The 17,453-nt window shown below is 43.5% G+C and overlaps 1 protein-coding gene across 3 annotated transcripts in view; it reads left to right on the top strand.

Annotated features, from left to right (window-relative positions):
* The window catches only part of JAZF1 (JAZF zinc finger 1), a 322,431-nt gene that overhangs the window by 158,090 nt on the left and 146,888 nt on the right, over positions 1 to 17,453 (top strand). The window contains exon 1 of one of the 3 annotated variants that reach the window (XM_070467827.1): positions 4,262 to 4,494. The exons of the other annotated variants lie outside the window; for them this stretch is intronic. Coding sequence (XP_070323928.1) covers positions 4,302 to 4,494 — 193 coding nt within the window. The 5' untranslated portion in view covers positions 4,262 to 4,301. Of the gene's footprint in view, positions 1 to 4,261; positions 4,495 to 17,453 lie in introns of those variants that run through there. 3 annotated transcript variants of the gene reach the window in all.

The raw sequence follows: 17,453 nt of genomic DNA, 5'->3' as shown, positions 1-17,453 counted from the left end.
TGCAGGTGGATTCTTTACCGCTGCACCACCAGGGAAGCCCTTAGTATAGTATACTTGTCACAATTATGAACCAAACTGGTAACTAAGTAAAGACTTGATTCAGATTTCCTTAGTTTTTAACCTATTGTCCTTTTTCTGTTGTGGAATCCCGTCCAGGACACCACATTAATATTTATCCATATGACATTTTCTAGAGCCATGATGTCACTATGGCTGAATGTAACTGTAAGGCTTTACCATCGTTGTGGAGGTGAATCGTCCACCTTCTTGCGCCTCTCGTCCTAATAACAGAGGTCTTTTTCAGAAGCCACAGTTTCCTGTTTACTTCCGCTTCAGAAACTCCTTGCAGTTTAGCTTTTTCACAACCCAAGAGTGTTTAGTTTTCAGACATTCAGATTTATCACTGCTGGCTAGAATCCAGAGGACCAGTAACTAGCCATGGGAGAGAATAGCCCTGCCCAGGTCACTGTCACGATTCCATTTGTGCCGCTGTTCATGGCTTGTGTGATTGGAGGGCAGTGGGAAGGGCCGGCGAGCATTCCTCCTTCCCTTTCCTGGGAACCAGTAACCAGTACACTCGTGGGAAAACCTGATGCACTGGGCATTTTCCTTCGTCCTTACCTTTGTCTCCCAAGAAAGAAATCTCTTAACTGAGAGTTGAAGAAAACTTGCATTTTTTTTTTTTAATCCCTAAGTAATTCTAATATAGCATCTAGTTGGGTGGCTATTAGAAGCTTGGGTTTTAAACCACTGTATTTTTACAGCTGTAGAATCTAGTGCTTGAGTTGATTTAACAAGCAGCCGTGGGTTTGTTTTCTGGCTGGAGTCTGCCACTGGTGCTCTGGGAAAATTTGATCTTGGGTCTATATTTCTAGGAAAGTGTTCTGTAATTTTTACTTACATGTTGATGCTATTGTTCTTACTGGCCACACCTTAATCCTTGGTGGGCGTGAGCACCTGACAGATGATTCAGATACTTAAGCCATGAAAATGAAAGATTCCCTGGGGGAGTTGGGAGTCCAGAGGTGTGGTGTCCTTGGCCCTGGTCTTTGGCCAGCAATCCCTCCCTGTGACGTTCCCCACAGTACTACTTCCCTTCGCCACACGGCCCCAGCGGTCACGTGTTACCACATGTAGCTGAATCTAAGATGATTAGGCAGCTTTGGTCCTTTATAGGGCGATGGTTCTGGAAGTATTTGTGTCACCCGGGAGCTTGGTGCAATTGCATATTCTCAGAGGTGGGGCCCGGCAGGCTGAGCTGTAACAAGCCGTCCACCTGGCTCTGGTGCACGTCCAGTTTGAAGAGCACAGTGAGTGTATACCCCGAGCCGGTCCCCTCCCGGCTTACCCTCACTCTGCAATCATTGGACAGCATTTTATATTCATTCAGTTAATACTCAGTGAGCAGGCACTGTGCTGGGTGCCAGGGTGGGGCTAGGTGGGGGGGGGGGGGGGCGGGTCTAGGGTGAGCCAGCCACGGGGCATGTCCTCGGGGAGCTGAAGTCGGCAGTGGTTCTCAGTCATGACTGCACATCAGAGTCACCTGGGGAGCTTTTAAAACTCCAAGTGCCTTCATTTAGTGGCTCTTCCGTCTCAGATCAGTTAAGTCAGAATCGCGGGAGAAGTACCCAGGTGTAAACTAGTTTGTAAAGCTCCCCCACCGCACCTTGAGAAACTCTGGCCTTGCGGGAGGGAGCGCCAGTTGGGCGGCAGAGCTTGTGGTGAGTGTGAAGTCGGGGTGCACGGGAGCAGACGGGAGGGTCACTTTACCTAGGCTGGGGTGGGGGAGTAAAGGCGGGGAGATAGCTGCAAAGTTTTTCTCAAAGTTTTTGTGTAAAGAAAGGCAAAAATGTGGTTTAAAGGGGAATCCGCGTGTGATTTCAGAATGAGTCGTAGAGGAGAGTTGCTCTCTCCTACAGCGCGTGTAATTCATGCCCCTTGCGTGGCAGCGGCAAAGGGCCACGCCTAGAGTGGCCAGCATGCCCTTCCATCGACGTCCTCCCTTGGAAACGCTTGTCCTGGCTTTATCTCATGGTCTGCTCAAATGCGAGGGCTCCCCATGCGCTCCTGTTTGTAAGAGGAGGCAGCTGATGAGTATAGCCCACAGCCTTCAGGGGCCTTCAGTGGCCATCCCATCAACAACCAGCTTTCTTCCCAAGGATTTTGATCTTTCTTTCCATGCTTTAAGAGGTTTTTTATTTTTAAGACGTAAAGGAGATGTTTATATAATAAATAATTCCTTATTCATGAGTCTCTCTACTTTAGATTCAGAAGGTCAGGTGGGGAGATTTAATATGAAATATTAGCTGTCTTTGCCAATTGCTGTACCCTGTTACCTTGCTGTAAGCCAGAAATAGAAGCGACCTGTTTTCAATGACAGATCAAAATTTAGTGCTATGTTGATGGTCCAGAATGAAGATTTTTTGACACAGTGAATGAAATACATACCAGTGCATTTCTGGTTGTGATTTAGCTGACCAAGTAGGTCAGTTATAATTATATTATTTTTACTCCTGGAGATCATTACTCTCAATGAAAAATGCTTCAGTGTCCAGACTATTAAGATGTGGATGGTGAACATTATTTAAAACAAAATTATTATTATTATTTTCTTTCTGGACTGTTAAACAGCTTTATGAGCATGTGGAGGCTAGAATATGGTTGTTGGCATTTAAAATTAAATGAAAACATGGAAATATTTTTTGGTGTAAAAAATAAACTTGACTGTCAATTATTGTATACTGCTTTCTGTGACCCATCTCTCCTGGTCCCTTAAGCCCCTTATAATGTAATGGGGGAACATGTCTAGTAAATATACAGTTGACATAAATCTGAGCATATAAATATTATAAGAGGGCATTGAAGAGAAGAGCTGTAGGAAACAGGGCGATGGGTTTATCATTTTGTGTGAGGGACAGTTGTCTTGGGGATTGAAGTATCTTTTAATAGTAGGTAGAGTTTGATCTGATCCCTGGTCACTGTGTTGTTTCCCATTGAGAAATACTTCCCTGGGCTCTTATTACTAACATGTTAGAAGAATTTTAAATATCCTCTCTCCCTCACATTTAAAAGGCTGAGTGTTTATAAGGGACAAAGATGGTGTAAAAATCCAGCAAACAGAATAGTGTTCTCATTATGACACCTCTCTCCCTGCCTTTCTTTTAAGAAAACAGAGGCTGGTATTTGAGTTGGGGAACCCTTGAGCAAATCAGCATTTTCAAGAGACCCGATATGAGATGTATCTCTCCTCCGTATCACACCTTTGCATGCAATACAATTCTGTTGGGTAATACATTTTAGAAGCCAAAAGTTTAAACTGAGACTTCACTAGGAGTCATTGGAGTAAACCTGAAAGGTAAACTTTCAGGAGACTGTAATTGACTGGACTTAACCTGTATTTATGGAATGGAGGAATCTCTAGGTGATTCTTTTTTCTCTTCTCTAAGGACATTTCTTAAACTCTGTAGGTCTGTTGTCTGTTGACTTGATTAATGAATATTTTGCCCACTAAAATTGGCCATTAATTACTTCTTCGGGTTGCAGCAATAATTACATCTTTCAAGTAAAATGTAATTAGCATAATAAGCAGAAAACACCCTGCTAGGTAATGTGGGATTGTGAAGGAGCTAGTTAGTTACCGCCAGAGATAGTCAGTGTACCACACGGTAAGCAACGGTTTTCTGGAGCTGACTTCCAGCAGTTATATTTAGAAAATACAGACTAGGTCGCCCCGGGCATCCTAGGTGGCTCAGTGATAAAGAATACGCCTGTCAAGGCAGGAAATGTAAGAGACGTGAGTTCGATCCCTGGGTCGGGAAGACCCCCCTGGAGGAGGAAATGGCCACCCACTCCAGTATTCTTAACCTGGAGAACTCCATGGACAGAGGAACTTGGCAGGCTCCAGTCCGTGGGGTCGCAAGGAGCCGGACACGGCCGAGCACGAGTGTGAGACTGTGTCACCCCAGAGGAGGAGCTTCGATGAAGTAGCTCTGCAGACACCATTGTTAGAAAACACTACTTCCTGGCACATAATTGTGACGTCATTTGATAATTAACAGCTCTCTCACCTTTCACTCATTTAGTGATCCTTTCAGTGATCACAGTTACAGGCCAACCTCTGTACTAATGGCTGGGGACAGAGGGAAATGGGTGGTGGCCCTGGAGAAGCTGAGTCTGTTGGGATGTAGATAATTTAAGTGTAATTCAGCCTCCTAACAGAGGTGTGTACTAAGGTGAATTCTATTAAGTAAGTTCTGGAGCGCTTTGGAGGGGAGGTACCCCATGTAGTGGAACTTGGGAGGATGAATCCGAGCGTGGCTACAGAGAAGTGGGGAAGCAGCCTATGTTACAAAGGCTTATTATCAGCAGAATACGTCTCTCTTTACCCTCTGATTTCCTGCTGGTGCTTTTCATTGGCTAATCCTGGCCAGAGAGCCTGGCAGAGAAAGGCAGGCAGTGAACCTGGGGAGGCAAACAGGATCATCAGAACAGAAGGTATGGAGTGTGAACGAGGTGTGTGGAGAGGATGAAATGAAGCTAGGAGCTATACTGTGAGAACTTGGGAAGATGAGTTTGGAGCCAAATTGGGAAGGATCTTCTATAGTTAGCTAAGTCTTTTGTCTTATAAACAATAGTCGTGTGTGGGGTGGGCATAATGCATGCTATTATAGACTTGTAATTTAGCAAGAGTTACATTTTTTAAAATGTCACTATTTGGGACTCATGAATGGTTCATAAAATCAATTTAGTGGGTTGTCCCAACATTTGAAAAAAGTGAAATAATATCTTGGTTGCATACAGTGAAGTTGAGTAATGTTTTGTGAGCCTTCTGTATATTTCTGTGCGGGAGATGTACTAGTTACAATTTAAAATATGTATAGCACTGTTGAAATGTTGAGAACACCCTGAGCTAGATCCTTGGCTAGAGTGAATTGAAGGAGGAAGTGAATGACAGGCAGCGTGGCTGTAGACAGTCAGCAAAGAACATACTATTTTAAAAGTGTATGTTATCTGTGCATTCCTTTTTTAATATCTTTATGACATTGAATACATGTCTAGAGTATTAAACCTCATCTCCAGTAAGCTGAGAAAATCCATCAGCCTCCCTGTGTTCCATTTTCTGGAACTAAGCTGATAGTAATGTTTACCAAATCCCTGAAGTCTCCTGAACCTCTCTGAGGAATCTGATGTCTTGCGATTACTTTGATAATGCTTGTTTTACTTAAGCATTATGGGGAGTTTTGCATTTGGTTCGAAAGTGTGATAAAATCATTTCAATGTGTTTTGGTTTATAAATTGAAAGGCCTTCCTTTTATCTCTAAAGCACGTTAATAGATCACACTGTTTCTAGTTAGAGTGGTTTAATAAACACAGTTGAAAACTAGCCAGAAAGTTTTCTGTCTCCACTGACAAGACACGTGACTCTTTGGAAGCGCAGTTGGAGGGCTTTCTGATGAAGGTCCTTACTCTTGCAGGAGAAAAGCGATGGGGGCGCATAAGCACATGCTTGCTAAGCTTCAGGAATGAAGGCAGATGAAGTCTAAGCCCTTTATACAAAGAACTCAGGTCACTATTTCAGTGTGTAATTGAAGCCTTCTCCTCCCCACGTAGTATTTGTTTAAAATACTAACAAGTAAATAATATTGCATCAGGTTATTCTTACTGGGGAGATAATACGTGCAAGGCCACCTCAGGTTGGCAGCCGGACGTGCGGCCTTAGCGTTTATACTGGAATCGCTCAATTCACAGATGATTCTTATCTCAAGCTTATGACGGTGGTGTGCACCATCATTTCACAGGAAAGGAAACTAATTTGCTTAAAGCCATAAGTTAGAACTAGCTGGTTTCCCGGGTGACTCCATGGTAAAGAATCCACCTGCCAATACAAAAGATGCAGGTTTGACCCCTGAGTCAGGGAAGATCCCCTGGAGAAGGAAATGGCTTATTCTCAATTTTTCTTTTCAAAACACTACATTATTCTTACCTGTGAAATCCCCATGGACAGAGGAGCCTGGCGGACTACAGTCCATGTGGTCGCAAAAGAATCAACAGGACTTAGTAGCTGAAAACAAGAACTAGTTAGAATGAAGACTGGATCCAGGTCTTCTGGATCCAGATCTTGTGTTCCTTAAGATCAGTCATCAGAGGAGAGACGGAGTAGGAGGTGAAGGTGAGTTACTGTTAAGCCTGTGTTGCAGATTCTGGCTTTTGTCACAGTTTGTCTGTGTTTTTCATTCCAGTGCTTCCAAAGAATTCCAGTATTTTAGTGAGAAAAAAAAAAAGAAAAGCCCAGTCGGCAATTTGAGAACATTGCTATTGAATACTGTGACAGAACTAGGTGGTGCATGCTGCTAAGTCGCTTCAGTCGTGTCCGACTCTTTTTGACCCCATGAACTCTAGCCTGCCAGGCTCCTCTGTCCATGGAGTTCTCCAGGCAAGAATACTGGGGTGGGTCGGCCTTGCCCCCCTCCAGGGGATCTTTCCAATCCAGGGATCAAACCCGCGCCTCTTATGTCTCTTACATTGGTAGGCAGGCTCTTTTACCACTAGCAGCACCAGCTAAGTTCTCACTGCTACTTAAGAACAATTGATCGTTCACAAATGTAGTCCAATGGTGTAAACACTAAATGCTTTCAGACCTGACTACCTGCAATAATAACAGGTATAGTTTATTAAGTATTGACCATGTAGCAGCCACTACGAGCTCTGCGCCACTTGTCTCTTAATCCTCATAATAATCTCATAACATGTAGGAACTATGAATCACTGCTTTTCATGTCAAAAAACTGAGACTTAGGCTGAGAAACTTGCTCAGGTCACAGAGTTAAGTAGCCGACTGTGCCCATGATTATTATATTGCCTGGCTACAGAAATGAAAGCCTTGGAGAAAAAAAAAAAAAGAGCAACAGGAAGTCTGGAGTTGCTTCCCAGACGGTCTTCCACAGAAGCCAAGAATTCCAGGGGCCATCTGCCATGTGCCAGGGCCTTCTAGGCCCAAATTCACACCATCAGTGAGACTGATCTGTGGACGCCCAGCATGTGCCCCTCCTCATTAGCAAGTAGGAGTACACAACCCACGCAGATCGGGGAGGAATGAATCCCCGACATCTATACAAACTTTGTGGCCCTAGAGCCTGCACACTGTGTTCTGGCTGCTATCTGGGCACAGAGACGCCGTGAGGGATCCCGGAGCCTGCCAGGCAGAGCTTTGCAGATCAGCCATCCACCCCAGTGAACTGTAACTGATGTGGGCCCTCATGTTTGATGGCTTTTAGGTAGAACAGCCAGGTCACTCCAGGTCCAGATGTTCAATTGTTTCTCTCTGTGCCTTTTTTTTTTTTTTTTTTGAAAGCAGTGATTCTGCCTCTGCTTCCCTGGGACACGAGAAATAATAAGGGTGATTCCTTTTGCCAAACCCTTAACTGGCTTCCAAAATGCACAATGATTGTGCCTGGTTATGACCTGATTTCTAAGTGAGGTGAATAATAACAGCAAGAAAAACGGCACTGGTTGGGGCCAATGTGAATGACAGAAAATTCTGAGCCATAGAATACTTCAAGGAATGCAGTCTTACTATTTTAGGAATATACTGTGAAGAAAATCAGTGACCAAAAATAAAAGGTTGTGGAGGAGGGGATGCGGGAGTTCCCAGTAAGAGGGCTTGCCAGAACACTCTTATTGAGTAGATAAAAATTGCTCACAATTCCAGGACTGTTAGTGTTTGGTTGGTTGTAATTTGCTTTTAAAGATACATGGTACTAATAGTCAACATAATCATTAAGCTTAACACTTTCTTTATAAAAACTATAAAGATTGAGGTGGGAGTGGTGAAGACCTGAGCCTTAAGTCAAGTCTGAATTCAGACTTGGATTTATTTATAAAACTTTTTAATTATTTTCAGTAAATCATTTACAGTTTTACAATTGTCTTTTTAGTTTGGGGGGAAAATGCAAACTGATTTAATGACTTTCTAAACCAGATCTTCATCCCTTTTCTGATTGCATGTTAGAATATTTGGAGATTGGTTTTAGGCATCAGAATTTTTGAAAGCTGCCCAGGTGATACTAGTGAGCAGTTCTAGTTGAGAAAGAATCACTGGTCTCTAGGTACTTAGTGGCATAGAAATGACTGAAACCATATGAGACAGATTTGCTTATAGGACCCATAGCCTCACATCTTCAGATTCAGCACAAGGGTTTCTTCTCTGCTTGGAAAAACCTAATCCAAGTGGCTAACCTCTCTTTATTCCTGCCTTTTCTCGAAGTCCTACCAAGTATTTAAATCATGAAACATATGTAAGCAAGGAGTGATTTCTACACTTAAGCAGATAGTCAGTTTTTGTGTGTGTGTGTGTGTTTTTTTACATCAGCCCATTTTTATTATAGATCAGTGTAAGTCATCCTCCAGAGTCTGATGTACATGAGAAATGGGACCTTGATGGGTGACTGAAGGGCCTTCAGTCCCTAGCATGCAAGGCTTGACAGATATTTGGCCTCATATAAATATCAGTTGTTAATGTTAATTATTATAATCTTGATTTTGTGTTTTCCTAATCAGAGCTTATGTCCTTATGTACTTTTTCTTCTCTGGAATCCAAGTTTGCCCTGAATTTGTATTTTGGCCAGGGGATAAGGAAGGAACTTTCCTGAGGTGAAGATAAGAGGGATGTCATAGTGCATGTAGGTTTCAGGTAAATGTAATTCATGATGTCAGAGCAGCCCTTTAAAGAAATGAAAAAAAAAATTTTTGGCAGGTGGGGGTGGAATGGGTTACAGGGGGAAAAAGGAACAAATGGGAACAGATCTGCATTAATAAATATTCAGACCGAGTCACACTCTTATGTCAGTGTTTGTAGGTGATGTTATTACATGTAGTATTGGGTGATGGAAATTGTGCACACTCTCATTTTTCACTTTAATTGCTTGCCTGAAAAGATCCTGACAGCTTCAAAGGTTATTGCTGGTTGCATTGTTCATAACTCAGAAGTAATATGCATGTGCAATTTGCTTCATTATTGCCCACTAATAACCAATTCTAAAGAAAGTCCTAAAGCTACCAGAGGAGCCATAATTTGACATGATGGTTTTCCCTTCTTCTTTTTCCCATTCTTTTAATTATCCGAGGTTAAGAGTGAGTCACAGATGGTTTTATGATGTGAGTGTGATTTTACTCTGATTTTGTTTTCATCAGCTGGTATGTTAATTTTTAAAGAGAATTTTTTAAGAATCTTAAAAAAAAAAGGCAAGACATAAAATATTACATAGTTCAGATTATAACTTTAAGTCCCAACAAAATAAACCAGCATTCCAACTGTTTTGTTCAGATTTGGTTTGGCTTCATGTAACTGGAAAACCCTACACAGCAGTGCCTTAAGTGGAAGAGTTTATTTCTTTCACTTTCAGGAAGTCTGGAGGGGGTCAGAGTGGTGGTGGGCCTCATGGGATTAGGGATCCAGGCTCCTATTATGTTGCTTAGCCACGTATGACTTCTATTCCCCAAATTATTTAATATCCAGATTAGATGCAGGAGGGGAAATACCACAAAGAAAGGCTCCTGACTTTAAAGGGGCTTCCCAGAAGTCTTAAATCTTATTAACAAGGCCTTAGTCATAGAGCTGCACCTGGCTCAAGGGATGCTGGGAAATGTAGTCTTTATACTAGTCAGCCATATTCCTAAGCATTACGAAGGAAAAAGGGGCTTCCCTGGTGGGCTCAGATGGTGAAGAATCTGCCTGCAATACAGGAAACCTGGGGAAGATCCCTGGATGGGGAAGATCCCCTGGAGAAGGGAATAGCTACCCACTCCAGTATTCTTGCCTGAAGAATTTCATGGACGGAGGAGCCTAGTAGGCTACAGTCCATGGGGTCACAGAGAGTCAGACATGACTGAGTGACTAACACTTTCACTTTTTTCATGAAGGAAAAAGGGAAAAATAACTACTTGATGGTAGCCAGCAATATCAACTACATTATATGAATGATGAATTCTCAGATTTTCTGTGTATCATAATACCACTGACTATAAAATGAAGATAATCCACAGCACTGCAGAGTTTGATTTCAAAATATTCTATGGGCTAAAGAACCAACTAGTTCAGTTCAGTTCAGTCACTCAGTTGTGTCCGACTCTTTGCGACCCCATGAATTGCAGCACACCAGGCCTCCCTGTCCATTATCAACTCCTGGAGTCTACCCAAGCCCACGCCCATTGAGTCAGTGATGCCATCCAGCCATCTCATCCTCTGTCATCCCCTTCTCCTCCTGATCCCAATCCCTCCCAGCATCAGGGTCTTTTCCAATGAGTCAACTCTTCTCATGAGGTGGCCAAAGTACTGGGGTTTCAGCTTCAGCATCAGTCTTTCCAATGAACACCCAGGACTGATCTCCTTTAGGGTGGACTGGTTGGATCTCCTTGCAGTCCAAGGGACTCGCAAGAGTCTTCTCCAACACCATACTTCAAAAGCATCAATTTTTCGACGCTCAGCTTTCTTCACAGTCCAACTCTCACATCCATGTGTGACCACTGGAAAAACCATAGCCTTGACCAGACGGACCTTTGTTGGCAAAGTAATGTCTCTGCTTTTTAATATGCTATCTAGGTTGGTCATAACTTTCCTTCCAAGGAGTAAGTGTCTTATAATTTCATGGCTGAGTGATTTTGGAGCCCAAAAAAATAAAGTCTGACACTGTTTCCACTGTCTCCTCATCTATTTCCCATGAGGTGATGGGACCAGATGCCATGATCTTAGTTTTCTGAATGTTGAGCTTTAAGCCAACTTTTTCACTCTCCTCTTTCCCTTTCATCAAGAGGCTTTTTAGTTCTTCACTTGCTGCCATAAGGGTGATGTCATCTGCCTCTCTGAGGTTATTGATATTTCTCCTGGCAATCTTGATTCCAGCTTGTGCTTCATCCAGCCCACCGTTTCTTATGATGTACTCTGCATATAAGTTAAATAAGCAGGATGACAATATACAGCCTTGACGTACTCCTTTTCCTATTTGGAACCAGTCTGTTCTTCCATGTCCAGTTCTAACTGTTGCTTCCTGACCTGCATACAAGTTTCTCAAGAGGCAGGTCAGGTGGTCTGGTATTCCCATCTCTTGAAGAATTTTCCACAGTTTATTGTGATCCACACAGTCGAAGGCTTTGGCTTAGTCAATAAGGCAGAAATAGATGTTTTTCTGGAACTCTCTTGCTTTTTTGATGATCCAGTGGATATTGGCAATTTGATCTCTGGTTTCTCTGCCTTTTCTAAAACCAGCTTGAACATCTGGGAGTTCACGGTTCACGTATTGCTGAAGCCTGGCTTGGAGAATTTTGAGCATTACTCTACTAGCGTGTGAGATGAGTGCAATTGTGCGATAGTTTGAGCATTCTTTGGGATTGCCTTTCTTAGGGATTGGAATGAAAACTGACCTTTTCCAGTCCTGTGGCCAGTGCTGAGTTTTCCAAATTTGCTCACATGCTAGTAGCTACACCTAACACATTGTTTATTTAACCCTCATGCAAAAGTTCTATCCTTATCAAAATTGTAGATGAAAAAAAACTAAAACTTGAAGAGGTTATATAGCTAGTATTGAAAGGCGGCATTTTGACTTGTTTGGGGAAGTTGCATTATAATTCTTGGCAATATGAAGAAGTGGGAGTAGGGATTCCCGTGGGAGGATAATTACAACAGTGAGCCTTAGAGACTTGGGCACCAAATCATTTAAAACACTGAACTCCGAGTCTGTTTCAATTCAGGTCTCTTTTTGTCCCAATCTTTCATATTCATTCCCTTGTGAAGTTTACCAATTACTTGGTTTCAGATGCAGTGCAGCCTCTGGCTTTTCTTTATCCCTGGTGGAATTCTACTAGGTGTACTAGGTCCTCAATCAGTACGCTCTCTCTCTTTTTCCTCAGTCAGTACTGTCTGATGAATTGGCTGAGTTAATGTGATAACCAAGTTTTGGCTCAGGATGGCCAGGTTTTTGCTGTATATCGTCGTTTGTTTTGTGGTAAATGGTCTGCTTCCAGTGCCTGCTGGAATGTGGCATTTTGGTGGGAATCTCCAGTGCTGCAGTCCCTATCTGTGTCCTGAGCCCTTTATCTCTTCTTCCTTTGAGTCGTCTTGCTTCTGCAAAATGTCTGCCCACACATCAGAAGCAGACCTCCTTTTCTTGCCTGTCAAACCCTTTTCATTTTCTAGTTACTTCCTTTTGGTAATGAGGCCATCAACTCTGTACACAAGAAAAAAAATTGTGTATTTCCATTTCTGCTTTCACCAAATCTTATACTTCTTTCTTCCAGTTTTTTCCCCATCTTCCACACCAGCCCCCAGTTATTTTTCTAAAACATGGAACGTATCAGTTTACTCCTTCTAAGGCTCTCTTTTGTTCACAGGATTAAGTGCAGACTTTTGGAGAACATTTTAGACCTTCTAGGACGTGGGCCTGATCTGAATTGCAAGACTCTTCATGCAGAGTTCTAGCCACACCTTCTTGCCCCCATCGCTGCTGGTTTCTGCTTCTGCTCAGGCCATTTTCTGATTTACCGTTTTCTCACCTTTTCTGACTGTATATTTAGTTCAAGGCTCGTGTAAAATTTCCTTGCAAGAAGTTTCTCTGATGCTTCCTGGGAATCCTGTCTTGTCTCACCAGCAGTTAGTATAGTCCTCTAGGTTGGCACAGAATCTCAGTCTGTCTTGGATTATTGTTGACTGTGAATTGTGTGGTCTTTGCTGCTCAGTTGTGAATCGACTGACTTAGAATTTTCCTTATGTAGTTGGTTCATAACGAGAGGTCAGTATGTCTTTCTTGAAACGAATTCAGGTTCTTTGTCTCTGTGAGGAAAGTTCGAGCTCTTGTCAGTCCAAACAACCTCTTGTATCTCTTGTAGCCTCCTAACCAGCCTTTTGATTTAGACCACAGAAAAGAGAAAAAAGTCTGGAAGCAAGAGCTCCATCATCATCATATTCCTAGAGCTCTAAACAGGGTTTCTCAGTACCTGTACTGTTGGCATTTTAGGCCGGGTAACTCTTTGTTGGGGGGAGGGGAGTGCTGTCCTGTGTGTGCATGGTAGGGATGTTTAGCAGTGTCCTTGGCCTCTGCCCAGTAGATACCAGTGGGACCTCCCCCCAGTTGTCTCTAGACCTTGCCAGACATCCCGATAGGGGGTGAGGTGGGGGGGTGGAATTACCCACAGTTCAGGACCTCTGTTTTAAACTATCTCTATAAATATTTTATAACTAATGAATATTGGCTCTTCAGCCCTATTGCCTTTCCATAGTGCCCACAGACTTCTCACCTGTGCTTTCTGCTTCAATCTTAATGCCATTTTTGGATCCCCTAACCTCACCTATGAGCCACTCCCTATGCCTAGTTCCCTTTCCTTTAAAACCCACCTCAGTTCCTATTCATCAGTGAATCCTTCCCAAATTAGCCCTTTATACCTGCCCTCCATTATTCTGAATTTGGCATTATTTTCTCTGCCTCTGTCCATCTGTGTTTACTGGCATGTATTTTTCATGTCGATATCTCTCTATACTGGACAGTCACTTAAACGCCTGAGTCTGTTTTCCTTTCCTGTCCATCGAACTCCATAGTGGAACAGACAGAGCCGGATGCTGCCGTTTGTGTCTTTCGTGTTACGCATGCATGGGGCGTTCATTTGTTTGTTCAGCATATGTTCACTGACTATTTACAGAGCACTGGACTTAGGGTTTGTGACCTGTAACATCTGGTCCCTTAAGGAGCTTTTGTTTTGCTGGGGTGCTAAGACAGATTTGCAGATGTCTGTAGCACAGTGCATGGTAGAGGTAGTATATAGGTCAGCACCTTGGAGGATGAGTAGGACTTTTCTTGGGCAAACAATTTTAGGCAGAAGGAGTGGAAGGTCTCTTTATGAACAGCCATTTTCCTTCCACCCTTCAAGCGAGGATTTCAAGAGCATCATTTTCCCTGTCTTATCATTTGTCACTTAGCCTCAGCCACCAGCAACTCCCTTCTCACCCACATATCTGCTTATAGGCTCTTCCCATGGGCACGAACGACAAAGAAGCTCCTTTATGGACTTTTGTATGACATGTTACTTGGATCCATCATCAGGTTCATTTCTGAGGAAAGCAAACACGTCCATTTGTGTGTAAAAGCATCCAAGTGTGTAAGATCAAATGAGACGAAGTTTTGGTCTTACTCCTGTATAGAAGAATTTTATTGTCGTGTAACTCCAGCACCCCAGTCTTCAGGGCTGCTGTATACAGATGTACGGGTTGTGGGCTGCATAAGCGTTCCTGGCAGCCATGATGGGCTCTGGCAGTCTCTTTTGTCCCAGGTAACAAGGTGGAGAATTTGGTTGAAGAGTGTGGACTTGACAGTGTCATACATATAAGGTTCCACATCTTTTACTCGGGAAAAATAGCTACCACTCTCAAGCAGTCATCAATAGGAGTTTGATGGGTTGGTGAAGAGTTAGAAAGCACTCTGGTCCAAACAGTCTATTTCTAATAACTTTAGCCCCCTGGCCATGTCGGAAACTTTAAAGTCTGCAGTTTGCTGTGTTTGTTTATAAATCAGGCTCCTGGAGCATTGTCCAAACGGTTCTTGATTGAATAATGTTTATTCATTCACTTGTGGAGGAAAACTCAGGCTACAAATGGGAACATGGATGCTTTTTTAATAGATGGTGTTACTATACTGCACAATGTCCCCAACTTTGAGATATTTAACTCATAAAGTTTACAGCAACACTTAACTGCATCTGGATTTCACATTGAATTTGGAAAGGCAAGAATCTCACTGTAATTTGCACTGACTGCCCTGTAATGGAAATTATGGCTTGGGAAAAGTTTCAAATGACGTGTCTATAAACGAAAGAAAAGTTGATCCATTCAAAGGCTGGTTATGGGCAATTGTAGGATTATTTTATTTTTATTTTTGGAAGGACTATTGCCAGCAAGAAATATTTATTTCAGCAGCTGAAATAAACTAGCTGTGAATTAAACATTGGTCTTTGTAAATTGTTGGTTCATCAAAATTCAGTCCTAAAAGTGGATTGAAAAGTTGTAACAGAACTTTGCCAAGCTTTTAAGAGCTATAAAGATTGTGTGGAGGCCAGTGTTACAACTGGATGGTAGCAACGAGTTGACTTCAGAGGATGAGCAGCCTTTTAAATGGTCAGAACATGGCCTAATGATTCTGAGGATGCAGGACTTCTGGTCCTAGCCGTGCTGTTAACTGAGTTTGTGTAAATAGGCTTGTCACTTAACTTTCCAAGCCTCAATTTGTCTGCTCCTTTGCTCCTATCTCCCACCATTTATTTATTTTGGTATCTCCCATTCATGTTCAAGACTTAGCCTCCGATGTCTAATGACCCTTCCTTGACTGCTCTTGGCTCCTATTTAAGACGCCAAGGTAATAAAAAGCTGATGGGAGGCTCTGGATAGAGGCGTGGATGAAGCTTGTTGACTTATCTGCAGGGAAATCACTTAATCAGGGAATCGCCAGATGTCAGCATCTGGCCATCTCATCTCTGCGCCCACTTAGCTTAATCAAGAGGAACCCTCCCGCCTGGCTGCCAGCATTCTGAAGACCAGTGAAGTAGGTGTATTTCTACTTTCATCTCCTTATTTTCAGCCCTGTGTTCTCCCCACTCTTCCTTGGTCTCCGCTGTGCTTGGTTTCCTGGTTCAGTGTCTGTGGATAATCAGCCTTTTAAGCAATTCTCCTGTTTTCCCCTTCCTTGCCTTTGGCAGCACCTGGCACCTCCAAGTCCAGGGCCTCTCAGGCTTCGACAGGGGGCTCCCCTCCTGGCTCATGTGTCTCCCCTGCTGTGGGCACTTGAGACTGTGGCTTCCTCTGTACTCCCTAGGTCACTCGTACTCCTGTATGAGCTTTCCATCTTTCAAAACACTGGTTGAAATCACTTGTCTGCTGACGTTGCCTCATTTTTTTTTTTTCTATCCCTGGAGAATTTGTAATTCCTTTATTTCTTCCTTAGTGGAGCTTTGGATATGGGCTTCCCAGGTGGTGCCAGTAGTAAAGAGTCCGCCTGTCAATGCAGAAGATGTAGGTTCAATCCCTGGGTCGGGAAGATCCCTTAGAGTAGGAAATGGTAACCCACTCCAGTGTTCTTTCCTGGAAAATGACAGAGGAGCTTGGAGAGCTATAGTTCATGGGGTCACAAAGAGTTGAACATGACTGAACATGCATGCACGAGACCTTGGATGGTGAAGGAAATAGATGCCTTTGATCCACTTGTCACGTTTGACCAAAAGTCTTCAATTTTTCACATCATAAAATTAGCATGTCCATTTATTAATGATTATGCATCATCTCCTATATGCCTGGCCCTGAACTGAGTGCTGGAGAGAGCAAAGAAGTTGAGGTGGCTCTCCTCTGGGCAGCATGGGAAGCGGAAGGGATAGGCCCAGAGTCTGTGGTCTTGCCCCAGGGCAAGGACAGTCCTGGGGAAGAGGTGGTGCAGAGAAAGGCAGAGGGATGTGGTGTTCAGCCAGGATGTTGCGGAAGGCTCTGCAGCTTTGTGAGTTCAGCTGTTAGGGGGAGACTGAGAACAGACCGTGCCCATTAACTGTTACCAAGTGAGTCCACAGAACAGTGGTGTTTCCTTCCCGACCTTCAGTATCCCTCATCTGGTTGGGTGGGCCTTTGCCTCTCCAGGGTCTTATCTTCAGGGGTTGCCTTCCTTCCCACCCACATCGTCTCAGGCCTCCCACTGTTGCCCTCCACACCGAGCACAGAGCCCAGTGTTTCGAGGATATAGAATTTGAGGAAGGCCTTCTTGAGGGTGTGATGTCCTGTCTCCTCCTCACTCCTGCCTCCCAGCCTACAAGTAGCTCATTGCTGAGAGAGGCTTCGTTAGTCTTGCTGAGACACATTATAGCTGGGTTTTTACTTTCTTATGTTGGAAATAATTCCAGAGGCATATAAAAATCCCAACAATGCAGACTAGCTGAAGCACAGCCAAAGCCCTTGACCTCATCAGTTAGCCTCTGCTAACTCATGAAACAACTTTGAGTTTTCCTGAAGTTTGAAGGTAAAGCTACCAAAGACTCAACAGGGGCCCCAGATCCAGGCAGTCGGTCACCATGGTTCCCAACACCAGGGACAGCCATGATGAACATGTGCCTCCACCGTTGAGCAGGGTGTGCTCTTGGCCCTTCTTCCACCATGTGGGACTCTAGGTTTATCCAGAAGGGTCTGAAGGTTGTCCTTTCCTTATTCCAGCTGTCTGCCTGGTTTTTCTCTCCACCGCTTGAGAAGTCATGGGAGGTGGTGCTGTGACATCCGGCTTTTGGCATTTAATTGCATCTGTAAAGCCACAGGACAGTAGGTCGCATGAGCTACAGCAGGCTCCACTTTGTGGAGCAGTGTGTTCAAGCTGTTACCCCGACAGAGGAATGGTACAGGAGGCACATTGCCATCCACTTCAGAGGATACTGTGTCTTAGAGACTTTGA

Source organism: Odocoileus virginianus, chromosome 1 (assembly GCF_023699985.2).
Source record: "Odocoileus virginianus isolate 20LAN1187 ecotype Illinois chromosome 1, Ovbor_1.2, whole genome shotgun sequence".
In the NCBI taxonomy this organism is placed as follows: Eukaryota; Metazoa; Chordata; class Mammalia; order Artiodactyla; family Cervidae; genus Odocoileus; species Odocoileus virginianus.
The sequence above is the reverse complement of the archived record's forward strand: the minus strand, read 5'-3'. Positions and strand labels throughout refer to the sequence as shown.